Below are 25,724 nucleotides of genomic sequence, written 5' to 3' on the forward strand. Positions count from 1 at the left end.
AGCACTTATCAAGTAGTGTTTCATGGTGTCACAAAGACTACTCCAGACTGAAACAATTATTTTAAAATGGAATTAGTTTCTACCCTCTAGGAAGGCAGACAGTGTTTAAAAGTATTGTTCAAAAATCAGTTTTAGGGAGTAACTTCCTGGTTATAACTTCACTGCATCATTTTCTGTAGACTGCTCCGCCTCACATTTCCAGTCAGGTGTAGGAAATGAGAAAAGGAAACATGTGGTATAATATACTTCCATAAAGTTATACGTAGGTCTAACAAGTTGTATTTCCTGACATCTAAACAGGGCTATAAGTCCCACTTGCCACTGCAAAATGTTTTAACAGCTCCATACTTAAAATCCATTCATTTACAGAGTGACTAAGATTTTCAACATGCATATCCAAGTTGAACATTCCCATGCATTTCATGCACCGTGCCTAGAACAGCCTGCAAGTGACCTCCCATTCCGTGCAGCCTGGCAGCCCATGAGAACAGAAAGTACTCCTCAGATTATACAAACCTCCAACATTAAATTGCTATGTCTGACATAAATATTTTCCCCATTTACTCTCAAGGAATAGGTCTGTGAAATTGAAACACACACAAAAAAAGAGAAAGGAAGAAAACCCATGATCATCAAGACAACCAAAAAGCGCTTAAAAGTTCAGTAAGTAAGGCTTTAAAATTAAACAAGGGTGGCCACTATGCAAACATAAGCTACAGAAGCCTCAAGCACTGATAACAGCAGGCAACTAACTACTAGATTTAATTGAAAATATCCACCTTCTTGTGAATTTCCTCCTCTTCTGTCTCCGCCTATGTGATGGAACCACCCAAAGGTCAGCAAAAAAAAGACACCACTCATTAGCAGAAGCTACTGAAGCAGCAGAGAGGCTTTGTTTGGAAATATTGCAAACAATGTGCTCTATTTACAAACCTTTATTGTTTTGGCCTCAGATGCTGCTCAAGTTATTAAACCACCGCAGTCTTCCACCTATATAGCACTGTAGAAATGACTGAGGTAATTTTTGGTATAGATGAAATGGAAAATGGAGTATTTGTCTGTCTCTCTACAACCGTAGTGTTCATTTATTTTCCCATATATTTTGGAAGAACTTTTAAAAACAAAAGGTGAGGACAGCAGCCTCACTCCTGAATATGCAAAATGAGCCATTGTGATATCAATGCAGTTAGAATAAAGTTTGCAATACAAGCTTAACGCTACAAATTCTTTTGGGAAAATACATTTGTAATACTTAACAATAACATAAAGCATTCAAATAACACTGTTATGTTCCTCAAAGTACTGCTAAAAAAATAAATAAATCTTACAGGCTTGGTTCCAATATAACACCAAACCATGATTTGGGGCTTTGTGAATGAGCCTTATGCTCTTGCACTCTCTCCTCCCCTCACACACTCCAGTTCAATTAATTAATTCCTCTTTAGCACAAGCTATAGTTCGCTGTTACATAGAAACCAATGAACAATGGTTTGCGCTTGCCCTCCAAACCAAGATTACAAACCAGTTTGAAGCTGATTAGCAATCCTGGTATGGAGGGCAAGTGCAAATCATAGTTCAATGGTCTGGATTCAATGGCAAGCTATGGTTTGCATTACAGAGGAATAACTCATTGAACTGGAGCATGTGAGAAGAGGGACTGGGAGTGCACAAGGGGTTATGGGTTAAGTAGCCCTCTCCTCCTCCTCTTGTAAGGCCAGGAGGTGGAGATTGGAAGCTTTTGGTTAGCTACAGCTTGTCATGTCATATGAACCCAGAACTGTGGTTAATCTTAACTATGTTTAGTTTAAATAAACCAGCTTCATAAACCACTGTTTGTTCATACAACATGAGAGGGGGAGTGCGTGACCAGGAGAAAGGCTACATTTATTCATGTCTTACTAAACCATAGGTTAGCATGGCATCTGAATGTAGCCAGCGTTTGTTCATATTGCTTTAGAATTTCTCCACTATAAATGTTGTCTTGTTGTATGTCTTTGTTCAGGAATTATTATACAGCCATTTTTATCTAAGACATAGTTATACATTATGGCTATAGTTATAGTTATGGCCAGTTTCCTCAGAGTGAAGATTTGAATCCAGTTTCCAGATTTAAAATTGCCATTACAGTTCATAGTGGGTCTTCTTTTATACTGTATTGTGTTTGCCACCATATGGAAAACAAACATAATCACAAGTCAAAGCAGATAGTGAAAAGACACAGAAAAATCAGAAGGATTAACATAACTTAAAAAAAAACCCTACAGAATGTTAAAGCATGCCCCTCAGATAAAGACAAATTGCCTTCAACATCACTGACTAGTTTAGGAAATGTTGAGTATGCTAGAGTAACACAACTTTGTACATGACAAGGTAAGAAGGGAACTGGCCAAAATTCCATGCCCTCTTTAATTTTTTTTTAATTAGTTACGTCTCCCTTTACCCTATCCTGCCAAACACCTCAAGTGTTCACAATTTCACTTCATGAGTTAAACAGAATTTCAGAACATATAGCCAGGTCCAAATGTAACGATAAACAATTGTTTATCATTTCACGAATGAGACTTGGGCTTCTGTGTTCCCCCCACCCTTCTTTGACATGGCTGTAACGAGATAAGAAGTTTTCACTTCCGCTTTTAGTTAACCTATAGTTAGGGTTATGTTTGAATCCCAAAACTGTGGTTAATCTTAATTATGATTTATAGAGACAAGCCAGGTTCATAAACCAGAGGTTGAAGTAGGCTTGTTTCTGTAATCCATAGTTAAGACTCCAGGTATAGATGCAACACTTAATTGTGGTCTGTTAAAAATGGAATAAAAGCTTCTAATCTCCTCCTTGCAGCAGCACTGGAGGGAAAGGGTGAATGCACAAGCCTGAGGCATATTCATGTAAAGATAAACCATTGGTTATCATATGTCCCAAAACAGCTGTTGGATATGTGTTAGGAGAAAGGAAGAAAGAAAATGGTGTGTGGGGGGGGAGGTGGGAAGAATATGGGTTAAAGCAGGGGTGCAGAATGCCTGGCCTGTGGGCCTAATCCAGCCTGCAGAGGCTACATATCTGGCCCATGGAGGCTTGTGCTACCTCTGCGGACCCCATCCTCTCATCACTGCCCTCTCCATAAGCCCCACCACCACCAGGGTTAGAGAGGAGACAGGGAGAGGAATCCCAGATTGGAGATAACAGTAGGAATTCCTCTGCGCTGCTCTGCATGCAGCAAAACTGAACCGATGGAGGAAGGACAGGGATTCAGCTGGTTCTGGCTCATCTTCCCCCACCCACTTCTTTTGCTCATTGGGAGGATGCTTCGGAGGAGGGAAGGGGACTTGGCTGCCTTGGCTTTGGAAAAGGCCCTAACATGGTTTGTATTCATATGTCCTCTTAAAACCTCTCATTAAAACCTCTTTAAGTACAACATCAAGTTGATACAACATGTCTTTTAAAAACACTGTGGAATTTATGCAGATAGAGATATGTAAGCATCAATGGAAGGATTTATTTTTTTAAACCCAGGAATTTATGGCCTCATGCCAGAAGTATGGGAAGTTGATTGTACCTCTTAGTACATCACAGAAAGTCTACATGCAAATGGCATTTAGGCAACAAAATTACACACCTCTTCTTCCTCAGCTTTGTCTTTTAGGGCAGTGTCATTAGAGGTGATCAGAGAAATTGTCTTAGGCTCCAGGTAGCAGAGGGACAGAGCAACAGGAAGGGACAACGTGAGTGAGAAAGGAATAGACTGGAAAGCGGAGAGAAGCACCACAAAGGTGAGGAGGAAAGAGAGAATAAATGAGGGAGATGTAATGGGGACATAGTGCTGAATGCCAGGTGGGAGGAAGGAGATGCAAACCTCTGGAAGGCTAGGAAAGCTAATGTACCCATCCTCATCAAGCAGAGAAGGGAAACTAAAAGGAAAGCATTTGCTGAAATCAAATGGAAAGCTAGACACAGTATTTTCATAATCAGTAATTTTATGAGCTCCTCTCTCTACTGAGAGAGGAAGACAATGGCCAGTCACCAAGAGATTCATATGTTCCAGGCTATTAGTTGAGGTCTTCTCTTCATTTCTGCCATGGACTGGTGTTTCTTTCACAGGACTCCAGTTCATGCTCTCTGAGGGTGTATACACAGGTTTACCAAAGCTATCATGCTCTGAAACATCTGAAAGCATGTCCCTTTCAGGAATAGCAGGTAGGTTTGGGGGACAGGATAAAACAGAGTGAATGGGAAGTGAAAAATGATGCATGTACACAGGCTGGAAGGAGAAAAAAAAGTCCAACCACAGATGCAGATGAGACCATGATATAAATGTACATTTCCAGGCAGAAGGAATGCACAAGGGGGGGGGGGGGAAGAAACTTGTTAGTGAGAACATTTACTCAAAAGTAGGGATAGCACTACCATTACAACATGGAAGACACTAACATTCATAAGCCCCATTTCTTTTCTCATCAGCAAAAGATAGGTTGCTTACCTGTAACTGTATTTCTTCGAGTGGTCATCTGTGCATTCACACCTATGGGCTCTGCGCCTGTGTGGAGACTCAATTTGGGACACGTCTACAGCTGAGGTATTTTAGGCAGGAATGCTTCCCCCACTGTCTACTGCACATGTCCCCATGGGTTCCCACCTATTCCCTCAGTTCCTGAGACCAACACTGCAGCCTCGGAACCAAGAGGAACCACAACTTCGGTACCAACCACTGAAAGTGTCATCGACACTGAAGTGGGGACGGTGGGTGGGTTGTGTGAATGCACAGATGACTACTCAAAGAACTACAGTTACAGGTAAGCAACCTGTCTTTCTTCTTCATGGTCTCTGTGCATCACACATATGGGCGACTAACAAGCTGACTTACCGGAGGTGGATCGGTGTCCTAGGTAAGTACTGATGACAGGACTCAGTGCCCAAATGATGTGTCAGCCCTAGACCTGATGTCCAAGCAGTAATGTCAGATGAAGGTCAACGGTCTGCACCAAGTCGCTGCCTGGCACAGATCTGGGATAGCCATTCCCCTGTTGGAAGTAAGCGACGTTGCAACTGCTTGAGCGGAATGTCCACGAATCGGTACCGACAGCTCGATCCCAGCCAGTTCATATGTTAACTTTATAGCTTTAACAACCCATGAAGCAAAATGCTGAGAGGAAAGAGGCAGTCCTTTATGCTGTCCAGCATAACAAATGAATAAATGGGGTGACTTACAGAACTTAGTTCTAGCCTTGTAAAAAGCCAAAGCCCTCCTGACATCACTGGAGTTGCAAAGTCAACTCCAAGGGATTGGAGGGAGATTGAAAGAACACTGGCAGAGCAATGTATTGATTAAGATAGACACTTGTGCACCTTTGGCACAAGTGAGGCTTCAGGGAGCAGAACCACCATCTCTGTGAAAGACAAGGTAAGGAGTATCCACTCCAAGCACATATAGTTTCCCAGTCTGACTGGCTGCTGTAATTGCCACAACTAATATGCATCACATGTTGTCGGACCCGATCTTTCCCAATACTGGTGTTATTAAGGGATATGGGGGGAACAAGTAAAACAAACCTCCTGTCCAATGAAGAGTGAAGGCATCACTCATCAAACCCTGACCACAGCCAGCTCGACTCCAGAATGCGGCACAAACAGCATTGACCTTGGTAGCAAGTAAGTCCACAGTCGGTGTGCCCCAGTGGTCGAACAGATCCGCCAGAACTTCCCTGTCCATCTCCCACTTGTCAGAGGTCAGGGACATGCGACTGACACCATCGGCAAGGACACTGTCGGTCCTAGAAACATGAACAGCCACCAGTCCAATCTGACATTTCACGCATCAATAAAGAATTTGCAATGTTAGGACAAGGCGGGGAGCTGACTTCGTCCCTCTTTGTTTGTTCAGGTAAGAGATCACTGTTGTGCTCTCTGATGTTACCAGGACCAACCTGCCCATAAGATCCACTTCAAATGCTCTTAGCACCTTCTCTATTGCCCACACCTCCAACAGACTGATGTGATCTGTAGTCTTGCTGTGTCTTTAACGTCCATGTACCATTAGACCTGCGCAATGGGCTCCTCATCCCAAGAGCAAAGCATTTGTGGTCACTACTCTGGATGGGGAGGGCTGGAGAAACAACATATCCCTCATCAGATTGTCGGGTGCAGTCCACCACTGAAGGAATTGTGTCACATCATGTGGTAAATACAGACAGGTGCAACGAGCATCCTGATCGGTGTCAAAGTTGTTCAGGAACCAAGCCTGCAGAGGCCTCATCCAGAAGCAGGCTTGATACACCACCGCAGTCATCGCTGCCATAAGCCCAAGAAGGCACTGAATCTGAAAGGCTGAAACAGTCTGTTGAGCACAAAGTTTGGTAGTGAAGGCAATCAAGATGACATCGGTCATTGGGAAGGAAGGCGATGTCAGGAATGATTCTGAGAGTGTGGAGATAGTTAACAGCTCAGACTCAGAATGGGAACAGCCGGAACCAGGGGAGGTTTCCTCCCTAGTGAGCTCAGATATGCATAGACATTCTTTTCAGGAACTTGGCACACAGATGGCTCAACTTGAAGGCCCCCTCCTTCCTCCCCCATGAGAACTCAGGTCTCAGAGGAGGAGGAGAGTACGGGGTGTAACCTGAAGGATGCTAGAGTCCAGTGCAGAGAGCAGTGGGAAAAGTTAGACGCAGAGCGCAGACGTTCTACCCAGTTGGCTATGCGTGATAGCCTACATAGGAGGGCACAACTGTAAGGGGGGGCATCCCCCCCCCAAGTTATTCTCTTAATAGGCTTGAGCTCTGCGGGAATCCAGAACCACCCCGATGAACAAGAGCCTCATGTTGGTTGCAAGTTGGACTTCTCCCAGTTGATGTATAGTCCTAAGCTCATCAGAAGGGTGCAAATCAACTCTATCAACTTCCACAACTGATCCTCAGTAGGTGCTACCAGCAGCCAGTTGTTGATGTATGGGTAGATTTCTACTCCGTTCACAGGCAGGTGGGCACAGACAACTGCCATGCACTTGGCAAAGACCCTCGGGGTGGTGGTGAGTCTGAAGGGTAGCACACGAAACTGGTAGGTCTCCGAACCAATCATGAACTGGAGGAAACGGCGGTGAGAACACTCCATGACAATGTGGAAATAGGTGTCCTTAAGGTCGATGGAAGCGAACAAAACTCCTTGAAAAAGGAGGGGAAGGACAGACACCAGGGAGACCATGTAGAATTTCCTGGGAGTGATGTAGGTGTTCAGTTCTCTCAGATCCAGGATCCGTCATAGCTCCACCATCCCTCTCCAGTACTGAGAAGTATGTCGAATAAAACCCACTGAGTAGGTGGCTGCTTGGGATGGATTCAATCGCCCCTTTTCCCTGAAGCATCTTGACCTCCTAGTATAGTGCTGGAGATGAAGCAGTAAATCTCACAGTACCGATGGGAGAGGGAGCATTGAATTTGATCCTGTATCCCTCATGGACAGCTGAGAGGACCCAGGAATCTGACGTGATTTCCTTCCAGGCAGGGAGGAAAGAGGACAGAAGAGTGTGAAAGAGGGGGAGACAAGCAGATGGATGAGGCAGAATGGGACCAGAGTCAAAGCCATCGCTTGTTACTGCCATCAGTTTTTCATTGGGAGCCTCTAAACTTGGATGATAGAGATTGTCTGTGAGAAGTTTGCCTTTGACATGTGTGTTAAAAAGCAGTGGATTGCTGAGGCTGATATTGGCCAGATGGGGTATGGTACTGACGTCTCTGCCACAGCTGCTGTTGCGAAAAACCCATCTGCCCTGCTGTGGTCCGAGCTTTTTGTATCAAATCCAATGCCTCATCCATATCAGTATTGAAAAGGCCTTGACCGTCAAAGGGCAGGTCCTCAATTCTTGACGGTGCTGACCTCAGCCAAGCATGTTAAGTGCAACGTGATCACCCCAGCAAGCCCCTTGGAATCACAGTCTACCTGGGGCCTTGCTGTATGAATCTGTTGCCTGGAGAGTTTCAGGGCCTCATTCTGAAACATGCGAGCCAGATCTTTTTTATCATCTGATAGATGCTCAAAAAGTCTGCTGACCCTGTCCCACAAAAGAAGTTGATACCTTGACATCACTAACTGACAGTTTGTGACCTTGAGCCCCATTGCTGCTGAACAATATATACATGCCTGCCCAACAGATCAAGCCAAAGTTCCTCTTTATCAACTGGGGAAGAATGCTGTCGACAAGACTTCCCCAGAACTGCCTCCACTATGGAATTAGGTGCTGGGTACTGAAATAAAAACTCAGCTTCTGCCTCTTGGACCTTATACATCCCTTCAAGGCATTTTGCCATGGGTGACATGGTTGATGGACTTTTCCAGGACTGCTTGATCATCATCAACAAAGCCAGCAGCAATGGAATAGCCACTGGGCCTACTGAGTCTGTACTGATGGTGCCAAAGACAGGATCTTGGACTGCAGGCCCTGCTTGCTGGATTGTCAATCCTAAGGACTGCACCATACTGAGAGTCTCATCAGCAAATTGGCCCAAGTCTTCCAAAGGTGAAATAGCATCCTGTGAACCAACCGCTGCATCTAGGGATGAGATGGAAGGCTGACATGAAGAAGGCAAAGTCTGAGAGATACCTCTCTGAGATAGGAGACTTGACTGTCTGAGCTTGAACACTGGGCAGGTCCTCAGTTGCAGCTTCAGTCACTGTTGGGCCAATTTTCTGACGAGATTCTCAGTATGGTGCAGTCACTGTTGGACAGGCAATAGCATCTTGCAGAAGAGCGAACCCAGGTGGGCCATGAGGGGGAGCAACCGGCTGTAGGGACGGTTGTGAGAAGATCTCAACCCATGGTGTCCACAGCATAGAAGGCACAGCAGGATTCATGGGAACTGGAGGCGGATTCAGAAAGGTGTCGTTGGCGGTAATAATGTTCTTCCCTGGTAAGTATGGAAGGTACAGCCTGACTACGAGGAATTGGGAGAGGAGCTAGGAAAGTGCCTTCAGTATCAGGTGGACTCGATACCATGGCCAAGGTTACCGATAATAACGCTTGTCATCTGGGTATCCCCACTGGCAGCAGTGTCTGCCCTGGAAAGAGTCACCATGCTCCACATTCTAATAATGCACTGAACCACAGGGAAAGCCCCAATCTGAGCATCAGTCCCAACCAGGTGGAGAGTGGGATTGGTCTCAGGTGTGGTAGTAAGAAGGTGCCTAGTGCTCGATGATCCCGAGAACATTGAGTCTGGTGACCCATGTCGTCAGTCCCGTACTGCTGTCCTCCATGGTAAACCATAACGTCTGGAAGGAGGTGCTGGTGAGACATCCCTTATTTCGCCTTTTAAAGCTGAGGTGACCTCACAGGTGTCAGACTCCAGTGCCATCATAAGCTGGGCAACGGGAGATGATAGCACTGGTGAAATAGATGGTATCACTGTTGACACCAAAGCCAGTTGGTCCCAAGGAGTAGGGACCTGATCTGTAGATTGATGCTGACTATGGGGTGGAGGTGATGACTCCGCAATAGTGGGATCCAACAGTCGGTCCCAACTCTCCCCTGAACATTTTTAGAATATTTTTTCTTTTTCAGGTTCATTAGTCACTAACCCAGCCTGTTTAGACGTTCTAGCCCTCTTAGTTAGCTTTTTTGCTACTGTCAGTGCCAAGGACTGACCCGGTGCAGGAGGTAAATCCTGTCTGCTTGAAATGCCCAGAGCGGGACACTGAGGAGATTTATCTCCCATTTGAACAGGCAACGAGGCAGAAGATAGCACAACTGGCTGGGAGGTACTCTGCAGCAATCCTCGACCACTTCGAGTGCCTTGCGCCAAAGTACAGCCTATAGCCTGTCTGAACGGTTATGCTGGGCTTGTTTAGAAAGGGCTTGGCATTGTAGGCAGGACTCCACTACATGCCCTTTGCCCAGGCAAAAGAGGCAGACAGTGGCCGTACAGCACGCACTTCCTGAAGGGAGCCCTGAGGGCCATACACCTTTACGGGCAATCGCAAGTTTGCGAAAATAACAGAAAGAAACAAAACAAATAACAGAAGGAAAAAGATAGAAATACAATAGTTAGAGAAAAGATAGAATAAAATGCCTACATAACAACCAGACAAGCTGATCAGCGGGAAGCTTCCCTAATGAGGCTGCTGCAACAGTGGTTGAAACAGAACTGAGGGGACAGGCAGGAATCCACAGGAACAGGCGCAGTAGACGTGGGAAAGGTTCCTGCCTAAAATGCCTCAGGTATAGAAGTTTCCCAAATTGAGGCTCCGTGCAGGCGCAGAGCCCATACATGTGATGCACAAAGACCATGAAGAACAACATATAATCCAAATATCTGGATTACAGCAACTCAAAAAGTGTTTTGTTGCCTCCTTATAAGGCTGTGAAAAGCTCTGCAGTTTGGTGTTGTAGTAATGCAGGCACAATGGATGGAAGCAGACAGACATTCAAAGCTTTAGCAGAAGGTGGGCAGGAGAGACAGCAAACAATGACAGACAGTGTCAATTATATATTTCACTACTATTTCTCCCTTGGAAGCAATAAAGAACATAAGAAGTGCCTACTATTTAACAATCAGCGTTGCAGGACAGTTAGACATTAAGAAGTTCAAATGTCTAACCATCAAAATACAAATACCCGGTCTACAGCAGATTATTCAGTTAGGATTACAACCAAACAGAAAGATTATATCAGACTTCTAATGCTTCTTATAAGTGATTCCAGGTGCGCTATGTTCCAGAAAATAATAAAATTAATGTGTTTTATAACTTGACACAATATGGAAATGAAAATAGACTTAAATGCTCTTATCTCTAAGTTGTTTCAGCTCAACATCCATTCTAAAATGAATTCCCTATTCTTGTGCGTAAAGCAAATTAACTCTAAAAGCTAATACAAAATGTGAGCTTGACACCTAGTTATGCTTTCCTTTGCACAGAAGAATGTGGGATCAGTTATCTAATATAAAATATAGGTAGCAAGACTACAAATAAGTCATAACAATGAATAAAATATGCAAATTGATTTTACTCTCTCAGAATTGCATGGAACAAGATACAGAAACTTCTAAAGCAAATTTGTAAAGACTCTGCCCTACAGCAGATTACCAAGTAAATTGCCCTAGAGTGAGATTGCAGGGCAGCACATTCTCTTCCCTCAACTAGAACAGGATGTACAATCTCTTTCTGGTGCCAATTACACTCTAAAGGTGACATTCAACATTGCCTGGCTGAAGAGGGTTCCAGGAAGCTAACTTCCCTGCCCTCTCCTTCCCCCGCTGATGGGGATGGAGGGAATTCCCACAAAAACAGGGTGGAGGCGCCTTTCATGAGCGGAGCTCTGCCAACAGAAGGTGACTTTTCCTGATTTTTAGGGATTCCCCCCTTCCCCCTCACACCACAGACCACCCAATTCAGAAGGATCCTGCAATGCTCTGTGTACCCATTTTCAGGGGACTCAGGCCTTCTGGGGGAAGGAGGGGCAGGGCAGTTAGCTTCCTGGGACTCCTTCCAAAATGTTGGATTTTGCCCTATGGGAGATTATTTTCAAGTAATCTGCCCTCTAGCAAAGCGGCAGATTAGTGCATGATCTCTCCCTAATTTGTCCGTCTGCATTGGTTCGTTCTAAGCCCTGCCCCTATATAGGCAGGTCATCTGGTGCATAAAACAGCCACAACATTTTAAGTTGTAGTGCAGTTCTACTATAGTTCACGTAGGGGGTTGGACTCAATGGTCTTACAGGCCCCTTCCAACCCTACTATTCTATGAGACACTCTGGTTAAATAGATTTCCAAAATGTATTATTTCCACAAACCTGACACTCTTTAGTAATCATACCTTTCCATCTTCTAACTGTGGCATTTTAGCTATGCCTCCATCCACATCTCTACCTTCCCCATCTTTTAATTTGGACTGTTCTGCTGCTTCAAAGATCCTATCACCAGCGGGTACCACTGCTGTAGCAGAGAAGTCCTTAAGCAGGCTCTGGTCTGTAATACCTACCGGAGCTACAAAAATAGGTTTAATTAATTCAGCTGTGTGAGAAAGAAATATTTGACAGACCCTTAATTTTTATGAGGTAAAGCTGGTTGAATGTTAAAAGTATTCTCATTTTGTTTTAATTACTTTATTTAAAAAATGATAATATTCAGCCAAGACAGCAACAGAAAGGAGACTGGATACATAATATGCCAAGAATGTTAAAAGGAAAAATACATTAAGCAAAGCAAAATTACATTTTGAAACAAAATGTCTGAAGGAAATATACATATTTGTTGCTAACCTAACCCAGTTTGCAAAGTGCAAAAGCTCAATAATGAATGCATGCTGGCATGTCATTAATATTACTAGGTACATTTGTACATTCATGGATGAGAGGCACAAAATATTATGCATAAAGTTAAAGTTACACTGACAATATTTATATAAAGCTCACCAGGAGGAGGGGCTCTAAGCTGGTAAGATCAAGTAATCAGAGGGTTTGAATAAGTGGGATACAGACTGATGATTTAGGCTTTAAAACGTATTTCACATAGAACTCTTTTGAGTCATTAAATACTGCCATGCCATGCTTAACGGTTTTGTACCCACTGCAAGTGCTCATCTTAAATATATGACTAATCACTATACATTCATATCCTCTACTATTTAAAATAGTTAAAAACATGGTTTCTCTGAACATTCTACTCTCTAAACAGCCTATGACAAATTAAATTTGATTTAAAACCATTAAATCAATTGTTTAAAAATTGTTTTTAGATATATGTTGTGTGTGTGTGTGTGCGCGCGTGCGCGCTATCTGTTTATATGTTTTTACGTAAATGCTTTTTGTACTTTGTGTAATACATTTTAATGGTTTTTAATTTTGGTGAACCGCCCAGAGAGGTTCGGCTATTGGGTAGTATAGAAATATAATAAATGACGGTATGAAAAAAAGACTGCATGTAAAAAAAATCAGTCAAATGGAACAACCTTGGTGGAAGCCAATAGAAATCTGTGGGACTCATGAAAAGAAGACAATGACAATAAAGGAATGAAACAGAATGAACTAATATATTATCCTGGAACAGAAATAGAAAATAAAGAGAGAAGAAGAATCTTGAAATGTTTGAGCTGGGGGAGGGATTGGGGAGGTATTTTGAATTAATATTAATGTGGGGATTTTTGGAATTTCTTTTGAAAAAATAAAATTAAAAAAGCAATATAATAAATGAAATAGAAATGAAATTTCAATGCATATTACCTTTTTATATAGACATGACTCAATTTTATGTATACATAAAGGGCATAAGCTAAAACCTCTATTACAGTTTTGGTTTACTTTGGGACATGTTCTTGGCAGGTAGGTCCCAGAAGGCGCAGATGGATGCTAGCCCATGAATTCCACAGCAGCAGATCTCTTTTCACTATCTCTGCAGAAACCAAACCAGCATTAAAGCAACATCCTAGACATACTTACTTGGAAGTAAGTCCCATTGAATACAATGAGATTTATGTCTGCACAGGATTGTGTTCTAAGTGGCTGAACATCTCAAGTTAGGACAGACCATCCCACACCTTCCTATGGACTAAATAAAACCTGTTTGCTTCAGGGATGGCCAGGGAGGGACAGATTCATTGGAAGTTGCTAGGTAGGGGTCTCACTGTTATGGAATTTGGAATTTCAGGGATTAGGAAAGATCTGCTGAACACTAGGTCCCTGTGTGAGGAGGCAGCTATGAGTTTGGAAGAAAGCTCCACGGAGGGATCAGAGATGAAGGAATGAGGGGTATGTTGGAAAAGTCTGGAAAACCAAAAAGAATGAATGACCTACAGAGGTTTCTGGCATCTTCTCTACCACTTGCTAGGTCAACATGCTTCTGGAAGTGCCAGGCATTTTCTGATCCAAAGCACTGCAGTTTCAGGAGACGAGAGGCCCACTTCAGACACAACATTCTGATACTCCAAATACAAATTCTTCCATTTCTTGGTTTCCTCCAACTATAGTTTGCTATGCCACCAGCTGGACAATTAACCTCCAAACCATGGTACCAAAAACCATGGTTTGAAAACCTAATACAGATCATAATTGCCTAATTCAAACATTACAGCAAACTATGGTTAGGGGTAACCAGGAAAACAGAGGAAGAAATCCATATATGAGACCACCAGATACTTCTGTTCTGCCAGTCACCTGAACTAAGAGCCAGAATTATTGTGTGAGGGTTACGACATTTTGTCAGACTCTTACCACCATCAAGACTTCTGGAAACACGTTTGCTTGAAGTCCGTTCAAAGTATGGAGCAGGTCTGTCTATGAGATTGCTAGCTTGCCGTGTCTGTGCTTGAGTACGCCCACTGTAGCGGAACTTAGAACCCAACGTCAGGAATTTGGCCTTTGGAGGTTGTTCTGGTGATACAAGTCTACAACCACAAAACAAAACAGAACCAGCTATAAAAAGGTACCCAACATATTACATGAAAGCATCTGACTTATTTTCAGAACAGAAGAAAACATGCTACATTTTTGTACCTCTTGATTTGTACCTAGAAGTGGACAACATACCAAACTGCCTTGTAAGAATTATAACTCGTACTCCAGAAGTTCCTGAATGTAACTTCTTGTCTAGCAGTGTCTATAGCGGTGGCCTTCAAAAGGTTGCTCCCACAGCCAGGCCCACCTCTGAGGTATGACCTCTTGCAGGCTGATCTTGTACTTTAATCGCTACAGTACACTTGTAATTATCTCATAAAAATTACTAGCTTACCAAAAAATGTACTAGCCTCCTAGGGATGACAGAGAGATGTAGAATTCTGTCTCTCCACTGTCAGTTTTGTTTCCATGCTGGGCACATGGAAACCAGCCCCCTCACCTACCTACATGGAATTCCATGAAGTCACCTGCATGCAATTCCTTGTTGCCTATGACTACTAAAGTAGAGCTTAAATACAAGGCTGCTCTACACAAACCACTAGACCTAGTCTGAGTACACCTCATTACTATAGGGAAAGTGGCTAAGCAAGGTAGCTGATCCCATCATAAAAATAAAATCAAAGTTCGATGAAGGACCAATATTTTTACATATGCAGGTTTGTCACGCATTATGATTTTTTCATGCTTTGCTCAATATTGCATAATCACATGCCACAATTTTAATTCCATAGTTGGATGGTGCATGGACTTTTCAGTATCTTTGTGCGTGTGTGTGTTTTATACAAGTGTCGTACTGTCATACTTTTTTTCAATTCCTAAAGCATGAATTCCTATTTTTATTCTTGACCTGGCTGAAATAAACTTTAAATTTCTTAATAAGAGAAAAAGAAATAATAAGGAATCTCTTATTCGATTTTCAAGCATGTTCTCATGTAATAACCTTTGTTAAACAAGGAACTGAAAACTATGGCAACAAACTTTTAAAAGGTTCTCAAAATAGCACAAAATACTAAGCATTTCAGACATAAACAGGCCTGCCTTTGGAAGGGTACAGTATGGTATGCTTGGGGGGAGGCGGGGGAGAGAGTACCTCTACTAGATGCTCTGCTCTAGTCTCCTTAGACAGTTTGTCTACCTTTTCCAGGTAAAGACGGAAAACACAGGGGGCTGCTAATGGCATGAGGCAGCTCTAACTCCTTATTACCCAGACAGGTAATATCCATAGGGGAAGGGGACAGCTACTCAACCGTGAGATCCTCCTGCTCTGAGTAGCCTTCCACAATAGCAAATGGAACCTCTACATTCTTTTGCCAGTCAGCTCCAGGCAATTCTTTTAAATGTAATTTGTTTTAACACTGTTTTTATTGCATTTGGTTTTCTAATGCACGTTGTCTTGAAAGCTTCAGCTACAGGATAGCATCGTCATCATATTATTATTATTAATATTGGAGGCAGCTAGCAAGACAAGAAATGGGACGGAGCATTTCGTGGTGATGGCACTACAGAACCTTCATTTATTTCAAAGGGACCTGCATGAGATCCTTGCACAAACTCCACTAAAATGAATGGCAGCGATGAAACAGCAGTATTATTTTGTGTGTCCATGTGTGTATGTACATAATAAATTCTGCCTTTAAAAATACAGTTAATTTAAACACTAGGATTATGCCTGCTGTAACAACTGGATTCCTGGTGTTTATCTTTGGCATCCAAGGTACACATGGAGATTAAGATTTATTATTTTTAAATCAGGATGAGTAGTTCTGCGGATTTTCTGCACGGTGACATCAGCGGGAATAGGATTTGTGGAACAGCAAGAACACTGTATGTTTGATACTTCAAGAAACATCCTTCCTCCCTACCCAAAGAGCTATTTTAGATTGGAATGAAATCCACTTAAATTGTATTCTATTGGTCTTTTGACTATAGAAGATTTTCACTATGAAGATGTTACAAAATCTGTATCTTGAAAATTATTATTATATAGATGACTAGCCTGCTTTTCAGGGTAAAAACCCACACAAAGTGGATTACAACATACTTTAAAATACAAAAAATGATCACACAATGAAAAAAATTAATGTTCAATACATGTATCTCATTAAAATAAATAAGATCATAGCAGCAGATAAAACCTCAGTTAAAAGCACCAAACACTAAAGTTAACCAAATGCAGACTTGAAAAAATGAGCCTTTAAAATCCCCCTAAAGGCCAAAAGAGGGGGCCATATATACTTTCCAAGGGATGACATTCTAAAGAAGTACGGCCACCATAGAAAAAGCCTTATCCCTTGGTCCCTGCCAATCTCACAGCTCTCACTGGTGGAAGAGCAGGGCAATTGCTCCCTGAGCCACAATCCCCAGACTCCAACCTTTCATAAAAAAAAAAAAGCCAGTGTCAGGCCCTTGCAGAACCTGAGATATGAGGCAAAATGTGAAGATGCTCTTCAGATCATTTATTTTGTGAGAAACTAGTCTGCTCCCAGCTCTCAGTATTTTTCATCAGAGAATGAAGTCCTAGCAACATTCGATACCCTACCTGTAAAAGGAGGACTTATGCTCTGGTCACATTCATGTTAGATTTCTGTAATTCATAATATGTTGGGTTGCCTTTAAAAAGCACCCAGCAATGTCAGTCCAAAATACTGCAGTAAAATTACTGACTGGGACTTGCTGCATGTTAAAAGAAGTACACTGGCATTCACTGTGCTTCTGGGGCTGAAGTCATACCAACTATAAAATCCTAAATGGCCTCTGACCAGGGTATCTAAAAGATGGTCCTGGCAGTCTATAGAGATCAGAGCCCATCCTCCAGGTGCCCCCCCTTCCCCATCACTGGTGGTGAGGAAGATGGCTACTGATAAGGTTTTCGTTGTGGCATCCTGATAGCAGGACACCCTCTTCAAAGAAATGTGTTTGGCACCTATGCCACTTCTTTCAGAAGCCAGGTAAAACCAATTTTCTTTTATATGCCTTTTCTACTAGAGTTGAGTTTTACTGCTGCTAGTTTTGTTTCCGCTGTACAGGTTTTTAAAAATTGTGTTATACCATGCAGTTTTATGGATTTTTATTTTAATGTAAGCTATCACGTTTAAATGAAAACTGGGAGTAGGACACAGAAATCTTGAATGAACAAATAAAATGAAAACAGATGAATTGCCATGTATCAGTAGAACTTATCTTTACCATACAGAACTTGCTCCTGCCCCACTTAACTTCCCATGTCTACAGTGTATGAAATAATTACTTTTGGCTATTAATGAATGTACTTACATTGAATGTACTTGCATTCATTATGACTGCATCCACACATACATCATTTGAATAGTGAACCCCCTGTAGAATCATTCTTGGCCATTTTTTGTTCAGACATACAACTTTCTCTTAAGCATTGAGCTCAGGGAAAACCTATTATTCCTATTTACAGCTGAAGAGGATTTGCATGGCACTGGCTGGCCGGCCCTTGTAATGATCATGAAGCCACCTCCCCAAACCCTCCCCAGAGCATTAAAAAAAGGAGGAGATTGGTTTTCTGTTTTTCTTGCTTTTTTATACAACAAACAATTTTTAAAATGGATAGCCCACCTGAAGCATGGAGGGGTGAGGCTGGGATAGAGGAGAAGGGGACATTGGTTTTCGGTTTGGAAGCAAGTATGTGTTTGAGAAAAATGCAACAGCAACCTGAACTCACTCAACAAGAAAAAAAAATTCCCACAAATTCCTAGTTATAGGTATGTCTGTATGTGTCCTGAGACTTTAAAGTTCAGTTACCTCAATACTTTCATACTCTCTTTAATAAATGGGAATCCATAATAATTAATGTATACACTGTAATTTCTGAAATGTCACTTCTGGACATATTCCTCCACCCCACTACTGCCCACTCATATAATAACTTCCCAGTCACTCTGATACATTTTTCCTCTTCTCATTTCCCCCATTCCACCCCCGCCACCCAAATAATGAGAAGGACTGGACTGGACTCACTATAGCCCAACATTCCTCATGACTGAAGAAACCATGAGATCACTTAACAACATTTTATGGAGAGCAACTATTCTAACATAGAACCCAGAAAAAATAAGATAATGTGTTTTGTTTGTTTTGTAATATTGGGAGACTGAGATCATTTTAAGAAGACAGGGGATTTTAACCTACAGAGGTGGTTAGAAATGTGATAGAACATTTGTTTCAATATGCAGACATTATTAGATAATATATTATATGTATTATCTAAGGGTGCGATACTATGAGGATAGTTGGCTGCCTCTGAACTCTGAGGTGGCTGACTATCCAATGCAGGGCAGGCGGAGGACGGAGGGGATCCTCTCCTCTGCGCTCTGGCTGACCTGCATTTGTGGCTAGACAGCCAATTTCAGCTGTCTAGCCAGGGCATATTTGGGGGGGGGGGAGGCTGGATGGCAGAGGCTGGATGGCACATAGGAAATGTCGTAATGGCGCTTCCGCAGTCCCCCTGCCCCTGGGAATGCCCCTTTTTGCCTGCTACGTGCTGCTCTTATGAGCAAAGAGCTGGGGCCAAACTGTGCTACCTACAAGGTGGCGGGGGAGTCAGCAGGGATCACAGTTCCCAGAAATCAAAAAATCCTCTGGTCATCTAGACACTGTCTAGTGGCCATAGGATTGCACCCTAATATTATTATTAGATAAAGAAAATGTGAGACATGAATAGCTGTCTCCTAAGGAATTGCTTTTTTTTTTTTAAAGGACTGAAATGCAGGCATGAGAGGCTGCAAATTTTGTTGGAGCAGTTGAGGGGAGGTGCTTAACCGTTTTCTCTATGGGCCATTTCCTATCAAAATTGCCCTCCCAAAACTGCTTTTCTCCCCAGAGGGGAAAAGACATGGGAACCCCATATCCAACAATTATGGAATATAAAATTTTACCTATAAAAAGTATGATGCTCCACACAAACCTTCCATAACCTCTTTGCAGCCCGATGGTTTGGCAGCTTAAAACCAATAGTACTCTCGAACTGTTCCAGCTGGAAAGATTCCACACATCAAAATTAATACAATTTCTGAAAGCTCACTGTTGCTTAGGCTAACAATCTAGGAGTGCAGTCATTTCAAATTCAGCATTTCTCACTTCTTAAGATTAGAAACATTCAAGGAATGTCATATTTCTAACCTAACTGTACTGTCTGAATTGCACGTGCCATTAACCACTCTTTTTGGGAAAAGAAAAAGAAAGAGCACTCATACACATGAATGAGTAACAGTTCAGTATTATGGAAGCTTTTATGACTAGCCAGCAAATAATCATTTTAACTTGTTGATAGAAAAATGGAATTCTGCTGAAAAAGCTTTCAAACTGCTTCAAGACCTTTCAGGAAGCAGTCTAAATATTGTACGAAAACCTTTTTACTTGTTATAGCTAAGCTATTGGAAATAAAGTAAGATTACAGCCGCAATCTTACATACTTACTAGGGAGTAAGTTCCATTAAACTCATACACAGGACTGCACTGTTAAGAATAACAGAATCTGCTCATCCCTGGTCCAGGGCCACTATCCAAAGATGATATAATGTGCATACAGGTGGCAGCCACGTGTGCAGTAAGTGCTTTCTTTGAAGTCTTTTCTACAACATTCCAACAGTCAAAGAGGCAAGCGATTTATAAACTAAACTGTGGCTTGCTGTGACAGCAGAAACTGGTACAGCAAAAATTAAAAGTATCTTGGTTTTATGTGTAGGACTTGCAACCAGTACGTGTAACATCTTTGGATCATGACTTATTATATTAAGTGTTTCTTCAAGAACATGTAAATGTTTTATTTGGGCGTTAATGTAATGCATGGCACTAGAACATAATTTGTTTAAAAAGAGCAAGTGCATTACATTTCAGACTATCTAGTTAGGATATCAATTTCCTTTAAGTATCATTTGGAACCTCCTCAATTTCATACATATTTTCAGCAGGGTTCAAACTGCTGTGCTGCTTTCAAAAATAAACATTCATCTCTCACTGTTCATTCTAAATGGATCTGACATTTACTTTTGAAATCAGAAGCAACAAGAAAGCAAAGTGCTTTTGACCATCAGAAGCTGAAGCACTGTTTATGGGAGAAACCTATTATGTACATGAATAGGAACCAATCTCCATCATTTGTCTAAGTATTTTAAAAAATCTAGACCACTCCAGTGAGAATTGAGATAAACACGGAGCTGCATGACAGCTGCTTTAAGAATATGACAGCCTATAATTTAAAGCAGAAAATGTTCAGGATAGTGGTCTGCCCAGTCATCAGGAGGAACACTGTCAGCATAATCAGAACTCTACTCATCTACATTATCAGAGATAAAGTGAAAGCTGTCAAAAAAACTATACTGTGCAGACATTTCCCTAAATTATCCACAATATGAACTGTTGAAAGATTGAAACATATTTTCATACAACTCCTGAGATGTGGATTATGAAAGCCAAATGCTTACCTCAGTCGGTCTGACTTTAATATAGAAGTTACTGCGTTTATAGGAAATCTTCAAAATTTTGGGCCAAGCAAAGCGGTTGATTCGGAGTCTGTCCTTGTAAATGAGTAAACCATTGGCGCACACACCCAGCATGATATCTACACCTTCAGAATCCTATCAAGACAATTGTGAAAACAATTTCAATTTGACTATTGTGGGAATAAGAAAAAAGACAATGAAAACAGCAAGAGCGTACACTAAGGTGATCAAAATGACAGACATGAAAAATTAGCTGAGCAGCAGATCTTAGAACAGAAAAAAGGGCTTTAGATGTAGAAGCAGTCCAAAAAAAATGAAATAATGCATGAAATGATATCACAAACGCTAGTGCATTCTTGTATACAGTGAGAAAATTACATATTTTAGAAATACTAAATTAAATGGCAGGATTCTATGATAGAGGAATCAAAGCATGTTTATCAAGGACAAGAGGAAAGAAAAAACTCAAGCTTTGAAAGAATTAGCCTTTCAGTGAGAGGCATACTAGTAAAAAAATAACGGAAAAAGCAACAGAAATATTGGCAGGAGAGATCAAATGCAGAACAGGAAAAGTAAGAGAGCATGAGCATAAAAGTAGTAAGAGACCAAAATACTAAATAAGGCTATAAAGAGTGAATAGGAGAAGCCCAGGACAGAGCCTTGAGGATCACTGGACTGATAGGGAAAAAAACATAACTACCTTTTAACAGGAAAATAGACTGAAATCAAGAAAAAACAGTGACAAAAAAATCCAAAAAACAAAGGGAGGCAAGAAGGGAAGGATCAACAGTGTTAAACATAGAAGGGAAATTGTGAGACGTAAAGTGGGGCGAGATAAATCACAGAGATGTACAGTGCAAGTCTGGGGAAGCTTACAGTGTGTTCAATGGTGCTTACGCCCAGGTATGTGTGCAAAGCCCTCACACAGGCACCCTTCAGCTTCAGTTACAGGCACACGAGAGAGCTCTTTTCTGTGACCTGATCCAATGTGGCTGGGCTTTTCTAGCCCATGTCCCCTCAAGACATGCTGTCCAAAAAAACAAAAGGAGGCAATGCGCCCCTCCTGTCAGCTTGATTTGGGGCCAACAGCCCCACTGCCCTGGCATTCCTCACAACAGCACAATACTATGCATTTTGCAAAAGGCATTTTGGGGTACTTGAGCCTATTATTTTCTAAATGAAGGTAGGCATTCTACAGAAATGCTGACCAATACCTTAGCATGGTGTAAATCCACTCCATACATGGAAAGCCTCTTGGCATTTTCTAGGAATTGGGAATCTGCCTGTGCTGGAGTCAAACCCCTGGAAGTATTTAGAAAGGAAAAAGTCAAAAGCAAAATTAGTATGTTTAGCAACAAAAGCCTTGTACCATCAGACCAAAGCCAATCTAGAGTAGCATTTTGTTTGTAGCTGTAGCCAGGCAGATGCCTTCGCAAGGTGTAACAGTATCTGGCCCTCAGTGGCATACTATCTCAGCTAAATGGAGCCTTCAAGACTAACAGCGACTGACCCAGAATACTACCCTAGTATACTATCAGCTTTTCTGCATCTCCAAAAGCTGATAGTATACTTGACAATAGAGTTGCTAAATACTGCTATACCTAAACCCTGATAGAATTCCAAGTTGTTCACAAACATATCAGTTTAAAAAATGGGAGGAGCTCAAGTAATGCAGGCCACAGCCCTGGCATTTTTGAGAAGTCAACTAGTAAGCCAAGGAAACAACAAAACCTAGATCTTAAGGGCTCCAAACTGTATTATCTCATGTTTGGGGAAGCAGCCAAATACTACCATGAAAATCCTTATCTCATATCCATCTCCCCTACTGAGAAAGTTGCAAAGATGTAAAACTATATATTCTCAAGCATAAGAAGTTGCTTTGTTCAAGATTGTCTCTACACCTTATTTTCTAGATGACTTAAACCATATACATTTAAATCAATGTGGTTCTCCCCTAATAACCATCATTTAAAAGTTTCTGGGACAGGTTAAGGATTTGTTGGTTCAAAATGTGTTATCACACCAAATACATTTGGCTATTACTTCCAGGACCGCGCCTTATTTAGAAGAATCATGCAAGGGGAATCATGCAGGTAATAGGGAAACCCTGTAGCCAAAACTACTAAAGTTTATTGTGAGGATAAATATCACTGAGTAGGTTTTCAATTTACAAGAGTAAGCTCTATCTGAACTTTTCTGTCAGAAGTGTTTACTATTATTTTTGCTGGCTAAGTCAAATGACCCACCTTTGGCTGACTTTTCATGGAAGATCTACTGAATATCTTTAACTGAGAACAAAAAACACTTCATGCTTGAGCTTTCCCAAATGTTTCCCCAAATGATGGGTATAAAGCAGTACAAAGACATTCTAGGTATTAGGATTCCACCAAGAATCCATTGCTATGTACTACTAGCAAAGAGAAAAGGAATGTAACTCAAATGTTTGGAAGGTGACACACCTGTGTGTTTTATGTAACTCTACTACTTTTTCCTCCATCTCTTTTGTCTGGTTTGGTGAAAACTGGAATTCCCCTATGTAATCACTGTGGTGCTCCTCTGGATCATAGTCACCTAGTTCAGCTTGCAGAGTATATGAACCAAGGAGAGCATGAGTCACAAAAGAACATGGTAGACGTCCAGAAGCGATATCGTGACGAAGCTGCAAGCACAGGAAGTACCTGAAAGGAGGAAAATGGCACAGATATGACAAGTATTTCTTACTTATTTTGACGTATCAGGAAAGCTAAAAAGAATATTTAGTTTTAATCAATTTAAGGCAATCTGCACAATTTTAAAGAATGGTAAATATATTATTTAGCTACCAAGTGCAAAAAAAGTGTATATTATATTACAAGTGAAGCCCTAGTACAAATATCCTGACTTCTGGTACAAGAGGATTACAGTTAAAATGTACATGGAGATTAGTCATTAGTCATTTTCATCTTCCATATGACTTTGTGTACTATTTAAACTAGGTTGTAGAACAGCCTGTTATTGTATGCTAATTTAAACTATGACATTCACAATGAGGAAAGAAAGCCTTCATATTTTGAGTGGTTAATTATGCAGGCAATACATTTGGGAAACAGTTAAGAAAGTGATTCAATGGCAAGTCACCACATTGTGTTTCCCATGAACACCCCCCCCCCCCCCAAGTAGGCATAACAGTGTTGGGAATCTAATCTTACTAGATTCTAGCAAACTGGAACACAAGTATAATAAATTGCTTGGGAAGGGTGTTGCTGGCAGATAAGACCGAAGAGTTTAGCTGTAAGAATGCAGGCAGCTGGTTCAAAGTCAAAAGTTAGGAGAAGTATTTTCTTGAACCGGGAGTGGATGTTATACTGGTTCCAGCTCAAGAGCTTCCAGATATCCATAACAGATTTGTATCTTTTGAGGACACAACATATCAAATCAAAATATCCTTATTGAAGTATTCTTTCAAAAGCAAAAAAGTTATTCCCCTCACTTACCCTTCCTATGACCTAAGCTGTTTGAACATTTGCTATTGATTTGGTGTTCTTACAGCCCTCCCTCAACAATAAAAAGCATCATCAAGTTACATGTTGCCTCTTTTCTGAAATTCATCTGAAGTAATCTTCTGATGTATACATTTCCACTTGCTACTGCTATTTTAACTTTCATACTATCCTAGACCCATGGGAAACACTTTGGAACCATACCCGGGAGATGGCACTAGCAGCTAACACATGTCTCCAGATATTACAGAGAAATAGGGGAGAAACTATTTGTGCTTATTTGTATCTTGACCATTTTTTCTAGGCTCTATTATACATAACATTCTACAGATTCCTCCATGATTATATAAAATATGATTCAAAGTCAGATAGCAAAGCTTTAATAATGTACCTGGTGATGTCTTCTGTTAACTGTGAAGGATCAGGCGGATAAAACTTCACATTAAAGGTGAATAGCCACGGCAAACCTACAATTGGTAAGTACCAAAGGAAAAACATTGAGGGTGGGGAGAATGACAAAAATGAAAACACACACACCTAAGTCTACTATATGCAAATGTGGAAGATACTGAACATGAAGAACTGGACTATGACTCTGTAAAAGTGTAGCACTAGATTTTAAAGTTATTCTGTCAGCACTGCCTGAGATTTGCTAATGAAAAGTATTTTTCAGGCTATTTTGATGCTATGTCCATATTGATTTTAGAACAGAAAATGCATATGACATGAGGCAGCACTACAACATACTGATGAGGCAAGTAAAATTGGTGCAGATACTGCAAAGGTACCAACATGGCCAGTATCACAAATAGCCTACTGTCCAACACCTTCATTATGTGTTTTAGAATATGGCTCTCTAATAGCTGGTTAGCATATGCCACCAAAGCACCTGTGCAATGTGCATCGATGTGACAAATCTCAGAACTGGACTGTTAACTCATTTGTAGGATGGTAACTGAGATTAAACCAGTTTAAGATAACAAAAAATATGAATAATCTGTGTGTAGGATTACAGCCTTAGAACAAGTCCATACTCAACTAAGAATTCTGAGGGGGGATACTAAATAGTTCTAACTAGCCTTCCCTTCCTCCTTCTTTTCCCATCTCCACTGTCCCCATAGTCTCCAACTCTTCCTAGAGCTGGCTACATCCCCTTCTCCTCTCAGCATCCTGGAACAACTCACCAGTTCTGGGATGACTGGTGGGTTTCTAATACTTGCCACTAGTGTCAAACACAGCTGCCAGAGCCTACTAGTAGCATCAGGGAGGCGAGAAGGTGACCTGCATGGCCCCAAGTCTCACAATACCTCCAATGGAACATGCCTCCAACGGAAAAAATATATATATCACTACCACAAGATGTAGTGATGGCCACCAATTTGGATGGCTTTAAAAGGGGGGTG

General features: G+C 41.5%; 1 protein-coding gene across 21 annotated transcripts in view; it reads right to left on the reverse strand.

Annotated features, from left to right (window-relative positions):
- Positions 1–25,724, reverse strand: part of EPB41L2 (erythrocyte membrane protein band 4.1 like 2) — a 127,619-nt gene that overhangs the window by 23,297 nt on the left and 78,598 nt on the right. For 10 of the 21 annotated variants that reach the window (XM_084827517.1, XM_084827516.1, XM_084827510.1 and 7 more), the window contains 7 exons: positions 24,713–24,788; positions 23,302–23,520; positions 22,057–22,144; positions 20,825–20,977; positions 19,277–19,374; positions 14,190–14,362; positions 11,798–11,967 (listed from right to left, as the gene is read on the reverse strand). In XM_084827517.1, coding sequence (XP_084683643.1) covers positions 11,798–11,967; positions 14,190–14,362; positions 19,277–19,374; positions 20,825–20,977; positions 22,057–22,144; positions 23,302–23,520; positions 24,713–24,788 — 977 coding nt within the window. Of the gene's footprint in view, positions 1–516; positions 580–779; positions 813–3,614; positions 4,257–11,797; positions 11,968–14,189; positions 14,363–19,276; positions 19,375–20,824; positions 20,978–22,056; positions 22,145–23,301; positions 23,521–24,712; positions 24,789–25,724 lie in introns of all 21 variants that reach the window. The other 11 variants (XM_084827503.1, XM_084827502.1, XM_084827505.1 and 8 more) reach the window with 3 other exon arrangements.

This window comes from Heloderma suspectum, chromosome 1 (genome assembly GCF_057233095.1).
Source record: "Heloderma suspectum isolate Gila_16-S chromosome 1, 16-S_ref, whole genome shotgun sequence".
Lineage (NCBI taxonomy): Eukaryota > Metazoa > Chordata > Lepidosauria > Squamata > Helodermatidae > Heloderma > Heloderma suspectum.